We start from the raw sequence: 21,363 nt of genomic DNA, 5'->3' as shown, positions 1-21,363 counted from the left end.
CTCTGTCCCCTCTTAAGCTGGTGCAAAATGCCCCAGCACGACTTTTAACTGAAACACGAAGAGAGAGCATGTTACTCCTGCTTTATCCTCACTGCACTGGCTGCAGACCCATTTTAGAGTACATTTTAAAATTATTATTTTTTTGTTGTTTTTAAGTGCTTAAATGGCCTTGCCCCAGCTGACCTCTCTGAGCTGCTGCACTTGCTGGTCACTCAGATCAGCTCACCAACTGCTCTTGGATGTCCGAGGACACGGCAGCTGCTCATGGGGACAAGGCTTTTGTTGTAGCAGATCCCAACTTGTAGAGTTGGGAGCTGGAGTAGATGGGCCTCCTCAATCTGAATATTTAAATCTGCTCTTAGGTTCCCTGACTAACTTGTTTTGCCAAACAAAGCACCTCTTTTGTTGGGCATTTGACCCAGTTTGAGATTTTTATTTGATTTAATTTTGTTTAAATTTTTATTTTATTTTATTTCTACTGTTTTTACTGATGTGTCATGTTGATGTCCTTATTTTGTTCAGTAATTTTTATATACATATATATTTTTCCTTTTTTTGTATTCTTTAAATTGTATAAATAATACAAAACCACTGACCAAAACTTTGGTGTTTCTAAAGGGCTTTATAAATAAAGTTGGCTTGACTTGACACTTTGTGTTGTTCTTCTTTCAGCAAACTTCAGACCAGTGGTGGACAAACAACCCCCAGATCTGTGGAGGTCAGAGGTCACAGGGCATAGACTTTATGAGGACGGCTTCTCTTCCTCTCACTCTCTTAACCCTCTCCTCCCCCCTCAGGCGTACCTCTCTCTCGAGGGGCAGAATAGGGATGAGGGAGTTGAGGAGAACATTGTTTACCTCTAAAGGTCCATGAGAGAAAAATAAACAATATAGGCTACCAGTTGTATACTGAACAAACAATAATATGTCTGTTGCTTAAATGTGTGTGTGTGCATATATGTCCATGTAAATATGATGGATTTATGTTCATCTTTTAAAATCGGAGAGATCAAATATAGAGGTAATCACAGGGAGAAAGTATAAACCGACTGTACAGTATGTGCCTTTATCTAATTGTATGTTGTAAACTTTAACCATTCTCCTCCTGTGTGATCAAACCATTGTGCCTTTTCACAAACAAGCTCTTTGTAAATCAGCTTTTATATTTGTACTTCTCGTGTTTTCACTTCTACCACAAATCTTTTAAGTATCTGTGCACTTGGTTTGATGACAAAGGTACCTTTGTGCTACAAACCTTTTGACTTCAAATACAAGAAAGTCAGGACAGATTAAAATTGATGTAATTTACGTCTTGAGCACTTAAAATGAAATAAGAATATATGAGAAGCCAATCAACCCCTTTTTTAAACTATATATAGATTATTTCTCCAAGTGATCTTTAATGATATTTATAAGGGATTGTGGGCCTCTACGAGAAATAAAAATAGACCTATATTGTGTATAAATATGAAATACATGTATAGTTTTTCGGAGCGGCTACCTATGCACAATATGTTGAATTGTTTTCTCACTTAAGTGCCAAAAATATATTGCTGTCTGATGCTGTAATGTCTGTGAAGAGAGGGTGTATTTTTTTCCCCTGTTCCTTGAAATTTCAGATAATTTATTGCTTAAAAATTGCTTCATGCACTGTCAACGTTTATAAGATTTTGTTTGAAAATTTGACTTGTAATCTTCATAATCAGAACTGTGTTATCATATTGTGTGTGTATATATATATGTAATATATATGTATATATATATATAAAACTGTTGTGGCAAACATCTGTTTTTGGTGCATTCTTCCTTTTGTGAAAAACGGCACAGCACCATTGGTTTAACATTTAAACACTCCTCTCTTGACTTCCGATTATACATTACGCAACACTCGCACTTCTACTCATACTAACACTTGCTGCTGACTTATGAAGCTTTCAGTTGGCGTGCTCAGTGAAAAACGGTTCACATGAGAGGATGATAAATGTCAGGAAATCCTTTTTCAGCCTTTTCGGGTTGTATCTGATATTTTCGAACACTGAATGTTGCTTTGACGATGGTAAGTTGGGTTCGTTTATGTTCTTTCTGATCATTTTAAAGTTCTCTCAATATGTCGTCTTGATGTGTGCTCAGTCACAGGTGAAGAAATCCCGGAAAGTTGATTCTGTTCATTGTCTAAATAAACAGGACCAACATTCTGGGACCCTGAATGTGTAACTTTACATCCTTCTGTTCTGTCATACGCCAGGCTGTTATCTGCCAAAACCAAACATCACTCTGAAAGCTATTAATGACAAGCAGACCCTTGTGGTGAGCTGGTTGGTAAAACACAGCAGTTTTGTGGGTGACATTTATGAGATTGAGCTCAGCCGCACTGAACAGCACACCGTTATTTACACTGTGAGTATTGAGAGGTGTGTTTTCTGTTTTTAATGCTGTTTAAAAGTCCTAGAATACAGTCAGAATTTTACATATAAAAGATAATTTGTATTTTTTCTGCCAGGTCATCACAGAGAAAGACAGAATCTTTTTTTTTTTTCATTACCACCACATTTAATTGATTCTGTAATCCTGCTTTTAAGACCTACCAGTGTTATTATGAACAATTATTTCCTGTTTTTTAACCTAGAAAAATGTGAGCGTATCACCTGGAGTTTCGGCCAAATACACATGGACATGGATCTCTGATCTGCCTCTGGAGTGTGTTGATCACTCTGTCAGAATGCGATACTATAATCAGTCTGACCAGAGTCCTTGGAGCAACTGGATAACCAACTCTGGTGAGATGTTATGCTGATCATTAAATGTCAGCCTACATGTTTTACTGATGAGGTTAAAAAGCAGCAGTTGTCGTTTTCTTAGGAATGAAGCGTTTCTCAACATCTGCAGTAATTGCAAACGTCTCTTTCAACATATATCTTACGCATACAATGCAAATATGTACATGGTTGGGAAATAAGGTGTTGTCTGCAACACTCTTTTTTTAGTTTACTACCTATAAGGGAAGAAAAGTAAAAAAAAAAATGTAATAAAAATTAAACTTTTTAAAAATGTTACAGTTTCTGTGGGTCGTCAGTCTGGACTCAAGGCAGGGTTGTTGTTTTTTTGTAATAGCCAAGCGAGTCCAACAGCGAGTCTGTTTGGCATTGTCTTGTTGAAATAAGTGAGGCTTTCACTGAAAAAGACATTTCATAGATGCATTTATTATGTATTTATTTTTTAGAATGTTGGTTATCTACAACTAATCAGGCAAAATGTGACTGAAATGTCGAATCTCAGCTTCAGGGTTTACATGAGCTATTATATATATATTATATATACTGCATTTTGTTGCTTTGTACTTGTGACATGTGCAATGACAATAAAGTTGAATTCTATTCTATTCTATTCTACTATATTATACAGCAATTTTTAAATATAATTTCCCGTTTTCAATGACTCAAAAGGAATCGGGCACATTTACTACTGGACACAATTTTAAATATATAGATTTTTGTTAATTCTTGGATGAAAATTATTTGGAGTCAATGACAGCCTGAAGTTTAGAAACCATAGACATCACCAAGTGCTGTATGTTCTCCCTCCCACTGTTTACTGCAGTTTGTTGCTTGTTTTTCTGTCTCTGTGACATCCTGTGTCGTAAAACTGCTTCTTTCAGCAATCATATCATGTAACCCTTACAGTCGTGTCCATGTCATAACATTGCCTTTACCAGGTGTGACAGAATACTTTGCTGCGTAAAAACATATTTTTTCTCTTTTCTTTTGTTAGGGTTAGGGTTAGACATGTTTGTTAGACATGTTAGACATGTTTGACACAATACTTTGAGTCAAAAGGTGTTTATTTCTTCTTCTTGGACTATTTTTTTGGGGGGGAGGGGTTGTTAAGTTATGTAAATTCTAATCGATTTCATCTTTCGTCTAAACAACCATTCTTCCGTTTCTTGGAATCTGTATAGTCCTCAGGTACGACGTCACTCATGAAGTTAAAAGAAATTGCCCATGCCGTATTGCACTAATCCAACCCGATATCATTAAGGATGGTGAATGAACGACACACTAATGACAAATCAGATGGCCTCTCTCCTCAATAAGCTGGAGGATGCAATGTTCATCATTTCCAAAAAAGAAAACAAAAGTCTGAAAGCTTTGATTGGTCAGACTACAGAACAGTTTGCCACTCAGCCTTAATCCACCTTGATGACCTTGGGTGCAAAGAAAGCAGAGGCATTTCTGAATCCCCTTTGTTTTTTGTGTCTCTGTCAGTGCAACAATACAATTTTTGTTCCCCTTTTAAGAACCCTAGAACATACCAAGGGATTATGCATGAAATTCTGAACAGCTCTTCATCAGACTGCACTGTAACTTTACTTTGTCTTGCAGGATTCAAACCAAATGATAAGATCCACATTTTCCCCTCCAGCCGTGTGCTGAGGCAGGGCAGCAGTGCCATGTTCTGCTGTATTCCCCCAACAGGGGTGAACGTTAAAAGAATGACCTTCAGGAACGAGGAATACCGTCTTTTGAGCATTGGAGGCGGAGTAAAAGCTATTACTGTAAACAACCTCACTATCCCAAAAGGAATAATTAAGCATTTGTTACTGACCTGCGATGATGCAACAGGCAAAAGTTTTCCTGTCTTGAACTATATCAGTTGTAAGTTTGAATCTTTCTTTTTTTGTATTCTTTATTAATTTAATGCAGAACTTGTAGATGTATAACTGTATATGTATATGTGTGTATATTGTAGTTCCACCCGAGAAACCCAGAAACCTCAGCTGTGTAACCTTTGACATGGTATCTGTCAGCTGCACCTGGGATTCACCCAGAAAGCGACTCCTGCATGATCGCAACGTGCAAATTTACACTCTCCACATAGAGTAAGCACATGAAGTACACACCTTATATTGTAACACAATGTAAGGCATAGATGGCAGTGATTTTCATAATATTGGACTGATTCAGTGCTGTGGAAAAGTTTTGAGCCACCAGCCATATTTTTATATTTTGTTTCAAAGGAGCGACACTTATTGAGAAATTTTGAGGTTTTCTGAATGTCTTATAAGGTTTTTCTGGCATATATGAGCATGTCGTGCAGTGTGTTCCCAACAAATTTGAGGAAACTGGAAAACTGGAGTACAAAAAAAGAAACAGCAGCCCCCCCACCCCCACCCCCCCCAAACCAAAGTATCTACAGCAGATAGCTCAAAGTCACGTCTCCCTGAAAGATGAATCATGGGAAAAGTCATCAGTACAAATTTCATAGGACACAAAAGATTTATTAAGCCTAATATAAAGTAATCAAACCATAAATATTATTTCACAAAAGTGTAAGCTGATGTGCTGGATGTGTTTGACGTTTTTCCAATTCTATTGTTTGTTAAAAACACAGAAACTCAGACAAGGCTCCCTTCACCTGTGAGCAGTCATCATGTACTTTTCCAGCTGTGCCACACCTGCAAAATTATAACATCAGTGTGTGGGTGAAGGACAAGCTAGGAGAGGAGATGGAACGTTATAGCTTCAACATCTCTGACAGAGGTCAGGGGTCATCTTTGTGTATATGTCTCAGTTGTGTTTTTGAAGACATAAAGACACGTACATGTCAATTTAAACTCCTCTGTGGTTGATGCTTTCACAATTTACCTACACTGTGTAGTGAAATCAGCGTCGGTGTTGTTTTTGTACTGTTTGAATGTTCACTGCACAACCAGTGCAGAAAATACACTGATATAAGATACATGGTTCGTGTGTGTGTTGCCATTAGTGTTTCCTGTTGTGAAGTCGCTGAGAGTGAACCGCGGGGTGACAGACGCCACAGTGTCCTGGAGCATGCAGGAAAGCTTGACTCATATGAACCTTATCTGTCAGGTTGCTACAGTCCCACTCGGCACCGTGGAGGTGAATTCATCTAAGTTAATAATAATAATCATCAAACTGTTGAGTGAAGAGTTGACATTTTAGTGCATGTTTTTTCCCCATTTACTTCTGTAACAGCTGAGGTGCAACAACATTATGAGCAGTTTCTGCGACACAAAACTGGAGCACCTGGTTCCCAACACGAAGTACAATGTCAAAGTATGCTGCACTGTCAATGGACGACTGTGGGGAGAAGGGGCAGAAGAAACCTTCATAACAGGTAAATATAAATATAATTAGAAAAAATGTTGTTTTACAAATATCATATCGTGTTCAAGTCCAGATTTAATAAAGTGTGAGAAAGACTAAAATTATTGAAGGGCAAAAATTAATTTTCAGTGTTTAGCTTTTATCTGCAAAATGATGCTGCATGAAGGAGCAATTATTGCATACAAACATATTTTTCTTTTCTCTTGTGTTGCTTATCCTTGTGATGGGTTTGTTCATTTGAAAAGAGACTTAAATGCAACATTTGTGTTTGCAGTTGTTTTTCTTAACATGATCTTCACATGAAAAGTCATCAGTGCACAACGATTTATTAAGCCTGTTATAAAGTAATCAAACTACAAGTATTACTTCACAAAAGAGCAAGCTGACACTTTGCTGGATGTGTTTGAGGTCTCTTCCAATTCTCTTGTTTGTTAAAATTACAAATACTTGAAAATATCAGTAAAGTAAAAAGCAAGAGCTTAGAAACAAACTCCCAAAGAACTTTCATTCTTTCATTTTCTTTCATTCCCCATGTACTATCAGGCTTTGATACAACACTTTTCTTTTCGACCACTCAAAGCCACATTTCACCATATATTTTATTCTACATGCTGTAAGTACTTTATCTACTGTGGCCAATTTAGAATCACCAACTAACCTAACAAGTCTTGGTCTTGGCTTGCTTCGGTACATACAACAAACAAACAAAGTGCTCTGGTTCAATGATCTGCTGCCTGTTATGCTTTAAACAAGTCATTTTCCTCAGATCCACTGGTGTCCTTGGATTTATGGAGAAGAATACAGCCGCTGTCTAACTCGCGCACCCGTCACGTTACTCTGATGTGGAAGCCAGTAAGTCATTTTTCTGTGCCCTTTAAGCTCAAATATTTGGTGGAATAGTACTCTGGTTTTAGAGAATATACAGTATGTCACCGTTACCTTGAACATCCTTCACCCTTAATTACTAATTTATTCTCAGCGTATTGCTGGCACAGCAGCCACAATAAACATACAAGAGTACACGGTTCAGTGGTCACAGGAAGGCCAAACAGAGTCGAAGAACAGCAGCGTGGGCCAGGCAGTGGTGTCCATTGGCCCAGGAAAGTGTGACTTCACTGTCCAGGCTGTCCTCCCCTCTGGCACCTCCATCCCCGCCAACATCACCATCCCACCAGCGGAGCACAAAGGTGAACAGCTTCTCTACACCCAGAGTCTCTTAAATTTAAATGCTTACTTAGACATTTAACTGTTTTTTTTCCTTTGATAAAACAAAGGATTACAAAAGGGTTAAAAGGGACTTTTTAAAAAACGTTTAAGACTGATTATAACAATTTAAAGTAGTCCAGCCTAGAAATGTAAATGTATTAACAACAAATATCTCTGTTGTTTGTTTCCTTGAATTAAAAAACTAAAAAAGTGAAACAACGAGTGTCACCAGAGATTAATAACAAGTATGATTCAATGCAGAGAGGTCTATTAACACATAGTGAGTGAGGAAGACACACCCAGTGCATCATGGGAATCCCCCAGCAGTGTACGCCTATTGCAGCATAACTAAGGGAGGATTCAGGGTCACCTGGTCCAGCCCTAACTATATGCTTTAGCAAAAAGGAAAGTTTTAAGCCTAATCTTAAAAGTAGAGATAGTGTCTGTCTCCTGAATCCAAACTGGAAGCTGGTTCCACAGAAGAGGGGCCTGAAAACTGAAGGCTCTGCCTCCCATTCTACTTTTAAATACTCTAGGAACAACAAGTAGACTTGCAGTGCGAGAGCGAAGTGCTCTTATAGGGTGATATGGTACTACAAGGTCATTAAGATAAGATGGGGCCAGATTATTTAAGACCTTGTATGTGAGGAGCAGAAGATTTCATTTCTGGATTTAACAGGGAGCCAATGAAGGGAAGCCAATACAGGAAAAATATGCTCTCTCTTTCTAGTAACCTGTTAGTACTCTTGCTGCAGCATTTTGTATTGACTTAAGGCTTTTTAGGGAGTTTTTAGGACATCCTGATAATAATGAATTACTGTAGTCCAGCCTAGAAATAATAAGTGCATGAACTAGTTTTTCAGCATCACTCTGAGACAGGATGCTCTAATTTTGGCGCTATTGCACAAATGGAAGAAAGCAGTCATACAGTTGTTTAATGTGCACATTGAAGAACATATCCTGGTCAAAAACAACTCCAAAATTCCTCACAGTGTTACTGCCATCAAGAGTAAGCATCTGGTTAGATACTGCATTTCTAAGATTTTTATGGCAGAGTACAATAACTCAAGTTTTATTAGATTTTAGAAGCAGAAAAACACTTTGCATTTTCAAATCTACTCAGCCAAGGTCTAAAGTCCTGAGTTATTTTGCTTTGTTTTGGACTTTTTCCCCCAGAAAATCTCCCAGTACAGAAGCGTTTAGACAGCACCAGCGAGGGTGGTTTCAATCTGACATGGGAAGATCAGAGCACTGCCACCTGTGGCTATGTTGTGGAGTGGTGCGTGCTGGGAAATGCAGTGCCTTGCACTCTGCAGTGGAAAATGCCAGAGGGAGATAATGCATTGTTATTACATGCTAGTAAGTTTTATTGTTGTTTTCATTCAGCAGTTATTGTAAATACATTTACTCTTGTTTAGCATTCACTGTCATATTTTTATTTTTAGGTGAATTCCGAGCAGGTTACAGGTATACATTTTATATTTATGGATGCACGGACAATGGACACGGACTACTGGAGATACAGACTGGTTACTCACAGGAATTCAGTGAGTTTTGTTATTGCGTGTGTGTGTCTATTGTATTCATTTATTATGTAGAGAAGAGACGTTTGAGGCTGAGCGCTGTGTTTTAGCCACTGAAAATTAGAAGTCTTTTTTTTTTTTAAGGTTTTATGTCATAATTCTTCTTACAAAGTGCAGTTAAGATTGACTCTCATGTGATTATACTCTTTGTCTGTTCTGGTAGGTTCCCAAGTTTGTCAGAAATACCATAATTTTTTGTAATTTTTGACTCTGCATAGCACCAAAGTAAATTTTAAAATTAAATATATGATTGAAGTGCAGACCTTAAGCTTTAATTAAAGGGGTTTAACAAAAGTATTTAGTATATACCTCAAGTATTCAACCTGAATTATACAATGTTCCCTGTTTTCAGTGGCTAAAAAGGGCAACTGAAAAACAAACAGTTCCAGGGCCATGAGGCCTGTTTCCTCATTATTCCACGACAAATTAAGTAGATAAAAGATGTGGAGTTTAAACAGAACCAGTTTTTCTTGACTTGTAGGTTTTCTGACAATCTCGGCTGCTTCAATTGCTTATTGTGATCCAAGAATGATACCATGATATTGAGACTGGGACTCTGTAAGCATCATGTCATCTTTAGCTTTTTACCTTGTTCTTCTTTTAAGTCTCTGGTCTCTAGCACAGAATAGGATAGTGAGAAAACTTCTATCATAGTTTGGATCTGGAGTGTGCAGTTGAAAGTAAACGTTTTTATACACTGTAAAAAAAAATATTTTTTTTAAACTGTAAAAAAACAAAACATGAAACTTTTTTTTAACAGAGGTTGCTTTTAATGGTAAAATTCAATGTGTTTACAAAATACAGAAAAAAGCAATAATCCTTAAAAAATTAATACAGAAAAGTCCTTTATTTTAAAATGGTACATTGTACTGTACGTTTACCATTTTTACAGAGTAGTAGTTAAAATTTTGACACAGGATATCTTATCTTTGGCTAAGAGGGGCACCCTGTAAACAAGATAGTCTTTCCTGTTTTGCAGTTCTGATATGCAGAGTGGAGTAATTACTGTGATGCAATCATCTGAAGAGCTTCATGTTTAAATAACAAAATACCATATTAGTATAGGTATTTTATAGAAGTTGAGGTTTTTGAACTCAGGGGAAACTTTGTTTTGAGAAACTGCATTGTTGCTTTGACACCAGCTAAGCTGCAAATGTTTTAATTAGTTCGGCCTTCCTTCCTCATTACTATCTCCTGTTTCTCAGATTCTGTTCAGCGCCCAAGTCTGGTTGAACCTGTTCAGAGTACTTCCTCTTCTGTGACACTGGAGTGGCATTATAATGAAGATGATCCAGCTCAGCCAGCATTCATCATGGGGTACCTGGTTACAGTGCAGGAAGTAGGATCTGTTTTGCTGCCAGGTCAGGTTGCGAGAGAGTGTGGAGGAATAAACCAGCAATGTTGATCTTCTTCATCTTAATCTCAGTCTGTGGACATGTTCTAATTATTTACATGATTGAATTTATTTTGTATTTCTGGGCAGTGTCAGATAAACCTGATTTGAGTTAAACTTAGTCAGGATGGTGCCCAGCACAATTATTTAATCTGTGTATCATCCCGTGTACATCTAGATCGGTCCAGTGTCTCAGTTGCAGATCCCCACGTGAAGTTTGTGACCATAGAGAGTCTGAAGGAGAACACAGAGTATACTTTCTCTGTGAGTGCTCTCACTAAAGAGGGGCCTGGGCTACCAGCCAGCATTACCTTCAGAACCAAAAGCAACTGTGAGTTTTAAAACACGCAGGGGGATCCCAGAGATACCGCTACTGAACTGTATTCTTTCCTGGGAGAAGCTTTGATAGAAGATGTCAACTTCCAGTGCAAGAAGTAATTAATTTCAACTTCTTTTTCCTCCTGTAGACTCTTCTCTCATAATCAAGGTACTGACTCCCATCTTTTTACTCATGGGCTTCACTGTTCTCCTGTGGTCCCAAGTGAAAATGTGAGTAAGGTCATCTTTCAATAGAGACCTAAAGATAGAATCCTGAAGATGATGATATAAACCATTTTGAACTCTTTAAAAAAAAAGAAACTATCTGTTTCAGTGTGAGGAGCAGGCTGAAGGAGATATTTATTTACCCTGTGGATATGAACATTAAAACTCCAGAGTTCGAAAGCTTCCTGCATGAGGTATGAGCTAATCACTGAGAGAGCAAAAAAAAAAAAAAATGCACAAAGAGGAAATATCCAGCCTAGGAAGGAATGATATCTATTTCTGACACAAGATTCTAGCTGCTCAGGAGTCCTAGGTCTTTGTCATATTTTTGTTTCATCATACACCAAATGTTTTTCCACTGATGGACTGCAGGCAAGCCAGTTCAGCCAGCTGATTCTCCCACTACAAAGCCATGTTGTTATAATGACTGCAGTATGCAGTTTAGCATTGTCTTGCTGAAATATGTAAGGCCTCCCCTGAGAAAGATGTCTGAATGGGTGACAGTGTTGCACCAAAACGTGTAGATCAATTGCATAGACACCTATTCCCCCCTAATACCATCAGAGATGCAGGGTTACGAACTGAGTGCAGATAACAAACCGAACGGTCCTTCTCCTCTTTAGGTCCACAGAAGACGACAGCATTTCTGTGTTGTCTTCACGTTTGGCTTGTTCTTTGCATGGTAGAACTGTAACCTGTCAAAGATTTCTGGAAGTCTTCCAGTGCCCTTGCAGTGATTTGCAGGAATGAATCATGCCTGTTTTAAGTCAATTTCACCTGAGGGCCCAAAATTTAAAGCCATCCAATAAGATAATAATCAAAGTTTTCATTAGTTGTCCAAACATTATAAACAGATTGGTGAATCTCTGCCTATCTTTACTTCTGAGAAACACTGCCTCTCTCAGATGCTTTGAGACATGCTGCTACCATCAGTCTAAACCTTTGATTCCCCGCCTAACTAGGTTTGTGTTTATATTTGGATTTGTGCCTGTCACTTAAGTTATTATATCTTCTTTGCACAGACTGATCAGTGGCTGCAGTCTCAGAAGCCAGAGGAGTGCATCAGCTGTGACATCCAGATTTTGAATGGCAGACCCTCTCTAAATGAAATAACCGCACTGAGAGATTCTGAGCTTATGAATGAACCATGCTCTCCTAGTTTGCAGTCCTCGCTTTCATCTTCATCACCTTCTTGCATGCTGCTCGAAGCAAATTACTGTCCACAGTTAGCTACTCTGCCCTGGGACAGACCAGCCTCTCAGCAAGTTACAAGCCTGATGAACAGGAGTTACTTATACACTTTGAAGGAGGGTTACTCTGAACCACCTAACGTTGTATTCAGTGAAACCAAATCAAGCTTTGAAGCTTCTGACTGCCCCCTTGAATCATGTGGTGTCATATATGGTTATATCGCCAATGATTCTTTATAAATACTGAGTCAAGTTTGACTCAGTATTTCTTCCTGTCCCATACAGAATTAAATACAGAATTTGTTTATTAGACATATTGTGAATCAGCTATCCTGTATTCATGCTAAACTGTAAATTGCAGAAGTGGTTTTGTTTAAAAATGATATTATATGGGTGTTATCATAACAAAGAATCAGTAGTGCACAAAACTCAAATCAGATTGTCTAAAGTTTGATGTGAGAAGAGAAACAAAAACTCAGGATTTTGCTCAACTGTGAAGGAACTGGAGATGTTATCTACAGGATGTAAGTTCTGCAACAGATAAGGTAGATGAGCAGGCTTAGATGTTTGCATATTTTCTGAGCATGACTTTTTAACATAGCTTGTGATGCAGAAGGTGCTGATAGTGGTGTAGTTGTTAATGGGATGTAGGTATAATGCTTGAAGTGCCGTGCTATATGAATCCATAGTTAAAAACGCGACTCGTGTAGCATTGCTATTAGCTCATTTGGTTCAGCAGGTGACTCATGTGTCCTTTGAAATGAAAACATGAATAAAGTGCTTTTCTATATAAATGTAAGAACATTATTAGAGGTATTAGTTTAGGAATTTTTTAACACTACCATCTTTTCACCTTTTCTCCATATCCTTTTAGACATCCCAGCCCTGTCTGATTCTGTGGCATGCATGCTCACATTCACACTAGATTAACTTGGCTCAACTTGTTTTCTTTTCAGAATCCTATTAAATGGCTTTCTTTTTATTTTCAAGCATTATTAAAATATCCGTTTCTTTTGTCATGAAGGTTGAATAAAAAAAAAAGGAAAAAAAAAGGAAAATTAGAGGAAATGTTTAGTCATCATTTCTCTGGAATTTCTCGATCAGTGACTCATAATTGGAATTTTACACTTCAGCTCAGGTCTACTTGTTGTAACAGGTTGTTCAGCAAATTCTCACCTAAGTTTACATGCATTGTGTTCTATACAGTTATTATGCAGTTAGCACACTGGGTACAGCTCATAATCTAATTTAATACAAAGTAGATTCAGGTTGTGTTCTATCGTCTTGCACATTTACATTTTACAGTTGAAATTAGTGGGGTTTTTTTTTTAGCTCAGTTATTTCTAAGCCTTCTAGGAAACTGAGTGAAGTCTATAGCATTTCAGACTCCAGTTATGATTCTATTTTAAGATCACACCTTTTGATAACATGTTGATTTATAAACGGTTTCAACTATTGGTCAAAAACAAATTGTAAGTACTAAGTATTTGTACTCATATTAGTTTTAGTAACTAACACAAAGTTGCAAAAATGCCCTACTGACAGGTTGTTCAAATAATACCTTGTATAAGGCAGAACTCACACATTCACCAAATACTTTTCATAAAAAGTAAAACATGACAATTAGGACATCTTAATTAAATCAAGTCCTATCCTTGTATATTGACTGTTTCTGCTGTTAATCAAACCACACATCTGCCTTTTTTCCATGCCTTTAAATCAAATGCAATCAAGCCATGACCGGTTTGGATAATTCAAATGTGGAGTATCATATATATTCATATTTAAAATCAAAAGTTTCAGTATCTCTACTGAAATCTATTCAAGCTTCCTCCACCTGACACTTCTCCCCCACATTCGCTCGTTATGAAGAGCCAAGCGTCAAAAATGGTTAAAACGAGTCACATCTGAGTTGATATGACAGAAATAACTGCTCAAACTTAAGAAAATGTGGTTCAGAGACATGCAGTATAGCATATGTATATGTATGTGTATAGCATAGAAAAGACCAGAAATACTTTTTCTCCCCCTTTGCTTCTTTCACATAGATTTCAATTGAGTCACACAGGACTACACGACTGGTAAATCAGAATAGATTCCTCATTACAGTCACATGAGCACTTAAGCTGTCGATTACTTTTTTTTCATTAAAATTTCTGCATGAATTCTGGAGAAAAAAAAAGACCAAAAGAAACAAAAACAGGTGCTGTACAGCCTGAGAGATATTGAAACTATTGACTCAGAACTTTACTCAGCCCATATTATAAACACCTAAAATAAACAAAGAAAGTAGTTGATTAGATTCACCAAACAGTCGCATCCACTAAATGTAAAAAATACTTTTATTATAGACTCATACAGTAGTTACAAAATCCTGAGGAGCAATTGTGCACATAAGCTTGTCTGAGGCACCACTAGGTGACAGAACAGGATAAAATGGTGGATGCTACTCTGATCTGATAATCAAATCCAAAATATTATAAAGAAATGCTAAAACGAAATAAGGACACATGCTTAAAATATAAAGATCCATTTGGTACAGTTGAGAAATAAAAAGCTAAAATAGCTACATACACTAAAAAAAAAACAAAAAAAAAAATACTTTATTCTCTCTGTCTTAGAGTCATTTACATGCAGCTCAATAGTCACTGGAGCGAGTTGTAGCCTCCCTCAGTAGTGCATAATTCACAGAAAACAGAAAAAGCAGACTGACCTGCCAAAACAGTGTTTAACGTCACCATGACTCTTTAAGTAAACAGAAGCCACCAGCAGACCGTAAAGCTGAGGAGGCACATGTGGCTCATCCATTTAGTTTAGCCAATGTCCATGAAATTTAAAATCCAAGATAACAGAACAACTGCCAGATATCGTCCATGTCTTCACATAGAAGCTCTCTGATGTACTCTTACCCTCAACTTGTTGTGTTTTCTGGAGAGAAAAAAAAAACGAGACAACCAACACAAATGAGTGTGTTTGCATGCAATAAAGCAGTGAAATGGAATAGGTGCTTATCAAGAAATGGGGCACAATTTGTGTTTTTGTGACGAGCTCAGATACAAAGTTCAGACGTGTGACCCCTAAAAGCAGGTGAACAAACTGCTGTTTGCCCGACTACAGTGTCAACAAGATCCAACAGAAGCTTCGGCAAAATCAAGTTTCAACTTGCATCCGTTCCTTACCGTTGTGGCGGTGACACCATACACTTCCACAGAATAGCATACAGTCCAAGCAAAAAGGCGATGAACAATGCGGCTGCAATGGAACCTAAAAAGCACAAAAACATTCATGTTTTACAAATTCATTCATATCATGCATTAGCACTTAAATCTCAACATAAACTAAGGGAAGCGTCGTACGATATGCTGCTTCTGTAATATCTGACAAGCATGCATAATTTGTTTACATGCTTTTATTACTGAATTCATCTGTTCTTAAACAGATAATAAAAACATTGTTATATGGCTCTATATGCTCATATACATGCTCCTCATTTCCCTATCTATTTGCTTAATAGTATTAAAAGATTCACTCTGCAAGAAAAAACAAAACGAATCCTGTTTAGCACTTCGTGCATTTCTTTTGCCACTTCTTAGACCTCTAATCTCTTATATACAAAGACAATATAAAGTGCAGTTATAAATTCTGGGACTCCACCCACAAAACTTGAACATCGATGCTGTAATTCCTTATCTGACTCACGATCCATCACAATTCACAGGTTACTGCAATGTGTGTAAAGTACACAGAGAACTTGATGAGCTTTCTTGTCATTGGTTGGCTCTACTTCACAATGAGTGTGAATAAGAGAAGGACCCTCGCAAACAATCATATCAATTAAATATATCACCAAATAAAAGTGGTTGAGTTTAGGAATATGATTACAGAGACGCACTTAACACATCAACATGTCACAGCATTGACCATATGACCAGATCCTAATAGAATGGTGACAGGAAAGTCACAAAAAAAAAAAAAAAAAAAAAAAGCTGTGAAATGACAAATATAAACTTGACCTTGAGGACAGTTTGGGTAAAAACCCTTTAGCTGGTCGGTGTGTGTAGGTTTTACAAAAATCTTAAAAATACTCTAGAAGTGCCGATTCTTGTAAACTGTAAACAGATGGATGAAAATACCTTACCATAGCATGGTGTTAAAAAATAATATAAAAATCCTTTAGTTAAATTTGCCCCCTCCCCTTCATGAGCATCTTTCTTTTCTGCATCTCAGTGCACAGCTTTTCCTCCAGTGTGTGAAATTGGTAGCGTGTTGACTTGCATTTTTGTTTCAGGGAAGCGGCCTGCCTGCAGCCCAGACCTTTTATCGCTTTAAAATATTTAGTGCATCATGAAACAAACAGTTTGAAAAGAAGAACCAGAACTGCTGAGCAGCTAGAATCCTACATCAGACAACAGAAGGAAAGTCCTCTCCCGCAAGTCCAGCAGCTGGTCTCCTCTGTTCCCAGATGTTTACAGAGCGCTGTTAAAAAAAAACAAAAAAAACAAACAAACCACATCTCAACTTTTTTGAGATGTGTTGCTACCACCAAAGTCAAAATTCCATTTTGTTTTTACATCGCATCTCAACTTTTTGGATTTGGAGTTGTTGTGTTAATGGATAACACAACAAGAGGATGCTTCAGGTCATGCATTTATCCTGATACGCTAAGAAACCTGAAGTCATCATCTTAAAACTGCTATTTGCCTCCGGGCTGTAGCTACAGAATCAGCTCTCATTACCAGGGTTGATCCTTTGCCACATAAGTTGATGTTTGCTCTGTGCACAATGGGCCTTCCAGGCAGCGATGTTAAAAAAAACAAACAAACAAAAAAACCTCCAGATACACAAGGAAATGACTGAAGGAGAGAGACACCAAATTTACATCAGGTAGGTTTTTTTTTTATTTTTATGACCACTGTCCCTAAAATGTATGACTGCACCTAATAATAATGATGGGATTTCATTCGACTTTCAAGTTCTGGGTGTTTGATCCTCTTCACTTACACTTATCTCAAACATCAGATAAAAAGTGTACCACACACTTTGCTTACAGAAGCGCAGTTTACTTAAGATGTGCTATATGCTCTTTTTTTTTTAGCCCTCTAAAGTTTTGAACTTTAAAACAACTTTTAAGTTTGAGTTCTCTGGTCAAGCATACGCATACTTCAACAGCGAAACACGTCCGGTCATACTGACAGGAGCTCCATGAGCAAACAGCAACATGACAACAAGAGGGCGACTGTGGCTCAGGGGGTTGGGAAGCGTATCTGTAACCGGAAGGTCGCCGGTTCGATCCCCGGGCTCTCTGTCCTGGTCGTTGTGTCCTTGGGCAAGACACTTTACCCTACCGCCTACTGGTGTTGGCCAGAGGGGCCGATGGCGCGATATGGCAGCCTCGCTTCTGTCAGTCTGCCCCAGGGCAGCTGTAGCTACAACCGTAGCTTGCCTCCACCAGTGTGTGAATGTGAGAGTGAATGAATAGTGGCATTGTAAAGCGCTTTGGGTGCCTTGAAAAGCGCTATATAAATCCAATCCATCATTATTAAGAGCGATCTAAAGTCACGGGGGTGCAAAGCTTATTTAGCACAAGGGTCCGAAGATAAGAGAAAAATCTGCCTCCATGTCTCAACAAAACCATACAGGATATCAAAAACCTCATATACAAACACAAACTCACACACAGCAAAACAGCAAAGCATCATATTTGTGTTTATCGCTCATTCAATAAATATAGCCCTAAACAATTTGACCAAAGTCAGACAGTATTTTGCAGTCACACTCCTAAAATAACTGTAAAGTGTTTCTAAGGTGTTTTCAAGCTTGGCTGACTGTTGGTTGTGTAACTTGATTCGGTTTATTTTCAGTCTCGACTCTCTGGGAGAAACAGGCATTTTTGTTAGTTGTTGACTGAAGGTGGTCCATTTCACGTTTTTCTCTCTCTTTGCAACAGGCCCTACATGGTATAGAAAAACTTAATTTTAGACAAAAATTATGCTCACCTGGGATCATTCCATTAGTGAAAGTAGGGGAGTCCTTTGAGTTGGGATGAGTGGCAGCTGCAGTAGAAACTTTACAAGGAAGAAAACAGAAATACATGAATCCACAGCTAACAAAAGTCTATTTAAGATATATACTTGCCTGCATAACAAATGTAAAAATATGACACAGTATTTTAAATTTTTACTTAAAAGTTCCATGTGAGTGTAAAGGACATAAACAACATTGAATTAACACTGAATAAATAACATAATTGTGAAATACTCTGATCGGGATTCAACAATTTTATTCCCAAGCAGCTTTTGCTGTGATGCTGGTGAAACTGTGTCAGTTAAAGATTCAAATCTACACAGTGCTCACGCTGCTGCAATACACATGCTTCTTTCTCAGTGAGCACACTTTTTTATTACATGAACAGTTCCAGAAGCAGTTGGTTGATCCTCACTGTCTCCATTAAAATCAGTAACACCCCTTTCGTGTAATCCATACCCACAGTTGTTGCATAACACAGTAAATAATTTGCATTTTTGTGCAAGTTATTGCTATGCGTTCGTGTTGAGCAGAGACTATTGGGCGTCACTGCAACTGTGCCATGTTGTTTTTTTGCTCCCTATAAATAGAATGGACTGAATGGAATTCACCTGAAGTGAATTTATTGGATTGTTTCATCGAGTTTCAGGTAGTTAAGGCACTTTTTGGTGGAGTGCCTAAAATGAAAACACTACAAAATATTGCAGCATCTCTTTCATTCTGTTATCTTGGGACTCTTCTGGTGAACTTACGACTGCAACCCAAGAGGAGGAAAAAGGCAGGTATGAGAAAACCTCAAAGAAGAGATAAGACCTACCATTGCTCTGCTGCACAGCATGTGACAACTGCTCCCCGAGATCTCGGTCGACCATCTGAAAGTGCAAGCAAAACATTCGGGTTTGAACACAAGAGTGCTGCCTACACACACACACACACGGAGCGGGACACATTACAAGTCTTTTAACTCGCCTTCTTTGTTAAAAACGTGTGCATCTAACGTGTGTTACAGCAGATGTGGGAACTTGCTGGAGGAAGTTAAGGTGAAAAATCGGAGTGTTTGGGGGGCATCGACAGGCACAAAGGTAAGAGAATGTCCAAGAAAATGTAAAACGTTTGCGCCAGAGCAACGCTTGAGCGTGTGAATCTACTTACAGCCAAACAGAACAGGAACAGGTTACGCTCCCAGTAAAAACAATCAAACAAACCCGCTTATAAACACCTAAATCAGTACCGTGTAACCGTCGCCAGACAGATCCCGACAGACTTGTTTTTGGTACATTGTCGCTCACAAAACACACAAAAAGCGCTTCCTTCTCACCTTTGAACTATTTCCGTTATTGATTAGAGCGCTGCTTTTGTTTTTCATCTCCGTCCACATTTTCAGGGCTGTGCGGCCAGACTTCATCAACTCATGCTGTTTTTCTCACCTCAGCGGCGCCCTGAGACGCACCTCTCGTGGTGCGTTCATGTGCTTCTTTTTGAACTCGTACAACAGCGCACACAAGCTTGCTGCTAATTTTCGACGCAGTGTAGAAACGATTAGGCTACATAAGTAAATTGATTCTTATGTGCTCTATAATGCTGTAATATTAAGGAAATGCAACATATACTTGCTTGTTTGTTTGTTTATCACTTGGACTAACCTTTGATTAAAAGGGCTCATTGATGCTTAATTTACAATGAAGTGGAACTAATGCCCCCCCCTCCCACCTCATTATTTTCTGTCATGTATACCGCTACAATGGTTGCTCTTCATATTAAACTTAAGATAATACACTGAGTGTGAATAAGTGTCAGGCTTTTAAATTGCTCCAAAGACTGTTTCAAAAAGTTGCTTCACTGGTCTTGGCTCTGTGTGACGCTGGTGACACACAAAGAGGTAGCCAATTAAAATAAATATAGAAATTAAAATGAAGGAGTTAAAACTGATTGCTTTATTTTTTGGGGCCTACGCCAATGCGTCCTAAAAGATATGAGGATTATTTTAAAATGTAAATCATACAAAGCTGCTCAAGTAGGAGTCCAAGAACGAAATATGAAACTGAGCATAACAACTCCACTTTAAGCCAAGCTGCATGGCTACACCATTTTAACATTTCTTTAAAGTTACATTTCCTACAGCAAGTGAAGGAGGCGCCAGATCGGCCCAACTTCCTGCAGGAAGAAAGCAGTCACATATCGCAAAAGTATGCTGATCCAAGATAATTATATTTACAGCAGGACTACTGATTTTCAGTGAGTGTATACAATGTTTTCCTGCCACCACATTCACCCTGATAAACGCACTTCCACTCGGATAGATAAAACAATAAGGACATGGGACACAGGAAAACACTCTGCTTTTTATCTAAGCAAGATTACATGTTCTGCAAACAGTGTTTGAACAAGTCAGTGTTCCAAAAACAAAACGTTAACACAGACAGAAAATTCATTTATTATCAGAAGTCTCCGTTTTGAATTTGAAGACCACATCTTGACCAAAATATGTTTAATGCAGACCGTTTAATACACTGGTCAGAGTAAGACCTGACCTGCAAATAGCCACAGCATAACTCCACAGATCAGACAGACAATCAAATTCAACTTGTTAATTGGAAAATTGCAGGGGGGGAAAAAAAAAAAAAAAAAAAAAAAAAAAAAAAAAAAGAAAGAAATTAAACAAATTTGCCAGAAACAACCCTGGACAAGCTTCATATGGGAATTAGTCATACGAATAGAATATACACAAAAGTTAATTTATGAGAAATATTTGTTTTTCTCTCCATTAAAGAGAATCACACAAACAGTCTGCAGATATTGCACAAAGGTTTACACTGTAAAAGCAGAAAGAGCAACTCCAGATCACACATACAAACCTCAGCGCATACACACACACACGTGCAGGCACTCAGCATTAATAGAGCCTGAAGCCGGATGGTATATTTCACAAAAATCACCCACACTCACAGACACACACATACAACAGACAAGAGCATGGAGAAACATCTAAAATGCACAACCAAAGGCATATCTTCCTGAAGAATGAACTTTCTACCCCTACCACCAAAGGAAAAAACAAAGCTCCTCTAGTCAAACAGCGTCGGTCATGGAGTGTCTTAAAGTAAGTGGGGTCTAAAATATTAGTCAACAATTGTTTGTTCTCGCTTTAAACTTAATTTAATCAAAACTTGACCAGCACACAAAAACAGGGCAGAGAGTGCATGAGCACCTGAGGTTACCCAGAATCACCATTGTCAAAAAAAAAAAAAAAAAAAAAAAAACCAAAAAAAAAACCAAGGGTGGTAAAATGCCAGTGATCCC

General features: G+C 38.0%; 3 protein-coding genes across 6 annotated transcripts in view; 2 read left to right on the top strand and 1 right to left on the bottom strand.

Annotated features, from left to right (window-relative positions):
• LOC120745470 (rho guanine nucleotide exchange factor 28-like) overlaps window positions 1–1,382 on the top strand; it is a 41,193-nt gene extending 39,811 nt beyond the window's left edge. For all 3 annotated transcript variants that reach the window (XM_040050362.1, XM_040050364.1, XM_040050363.1), the window contains one exon: window positions 673–1,382. In XM_040050362.1, the coding sequence (XP_039906296.1) occupies window positions 673–863 (191 nt within the window). In that variant the 3' untranslated portion in view covers window positions 864–1,382. The remainder of the gene's footprint in view (window positions 1–672) is intronic.
• A 119-nt stretch (window positions 1,383–1,501) lies between these two features.
• Window positions 1,502–16,528, top strand: osmr (oncostatin M receptor). The gene is made up of 17 exons (XM_040050365.1): window positions 1,502–2,055; window positions 2,245–2,396; window positions 2,626–2,776; window positions 4,379–4,651; window positions 4,746–4,875; window positions 5,388–5,536; window positions 5,763–5,896; window positions 5,993–6,134; window positions 6,891–6,976; window positions 7,104–7,311; window positions 8,507–8,689; window positions 8,776–8,877; window positions 10,119–10,274; window positions 10,485–10,637; window positions 10,774–10,855; window positions 10,959–11,043; window positions 11,872–16,528. The coding sequence occupies exons 1-17, from the start codon at window positions 1,974–1,976 to the stop codon at window positions 12,277–12,279; spliced, it is 2,676 nt and encodes an 891-aa protein (XP_039906299.1). The 5' UTR covers window positions 1,502–1,973; the 3' UTR covers window positions 12,280–16,528.
• Window positions 14,364–21,305, bottom strand: sb:cb288. Of its 2 annotated transcripts, XM_040050370.1 has the most exons (6): window positions 19,216–19,373; window positions 19,033–19,088; window positions 18,881–18,935; window positions 18,036–18,104; window positions 15,219–15,303; window positions 14,364–14,967 (listed from the first exon to the last, which is right to left on the bottom strand). In XM_040050370.1, exons 2-6 carry the CDS (start codon window positions 19,054–19,056, stop codon window positions 14,919–14,921), a joined length of 282 nt encoding a protein of 93 aa, XP_039906304.1. In that variant the 5' UTR covers window positions 19,057–19,088; window positions 19,216–19,373; the 3' UTR covers window positions 14,364–14,918. The 2 variants fall into 2 exon arrangements, with proteins under 2 accessions (XP_039906304.1, XP_039906303.1); XM_040050369.1 differs by lacking the exons at window positions 19,033–19,088; window positions 19,216–19,373 and adding an exon at window positions 19,382–21,305.
• Between the last annotated feature and the right edge of the window lie 58 nt (window positions 21,306–21,363).

This window comes from Simochromis diagramma, unplaced genomic scaffold, assembly GCF_900408965.1.
Source record: "Simochromis diagramma unplaced genomic scaffold, fSimDia1.1 OVJJ01000131.1, whole genome shotgun sequence".
Taxonomy (NCBI): Eukaryota; Metazoa; Chordata; class Actinopteri; order Cichliformes; family Cichlidae; genus Simochromis; species Simochromis diagramma.
The sequence above is the reverse complement of the archived record's forward strand: the minus strand, read 5'-3'. Positions and strand labels throughout refer to the sequence as shown.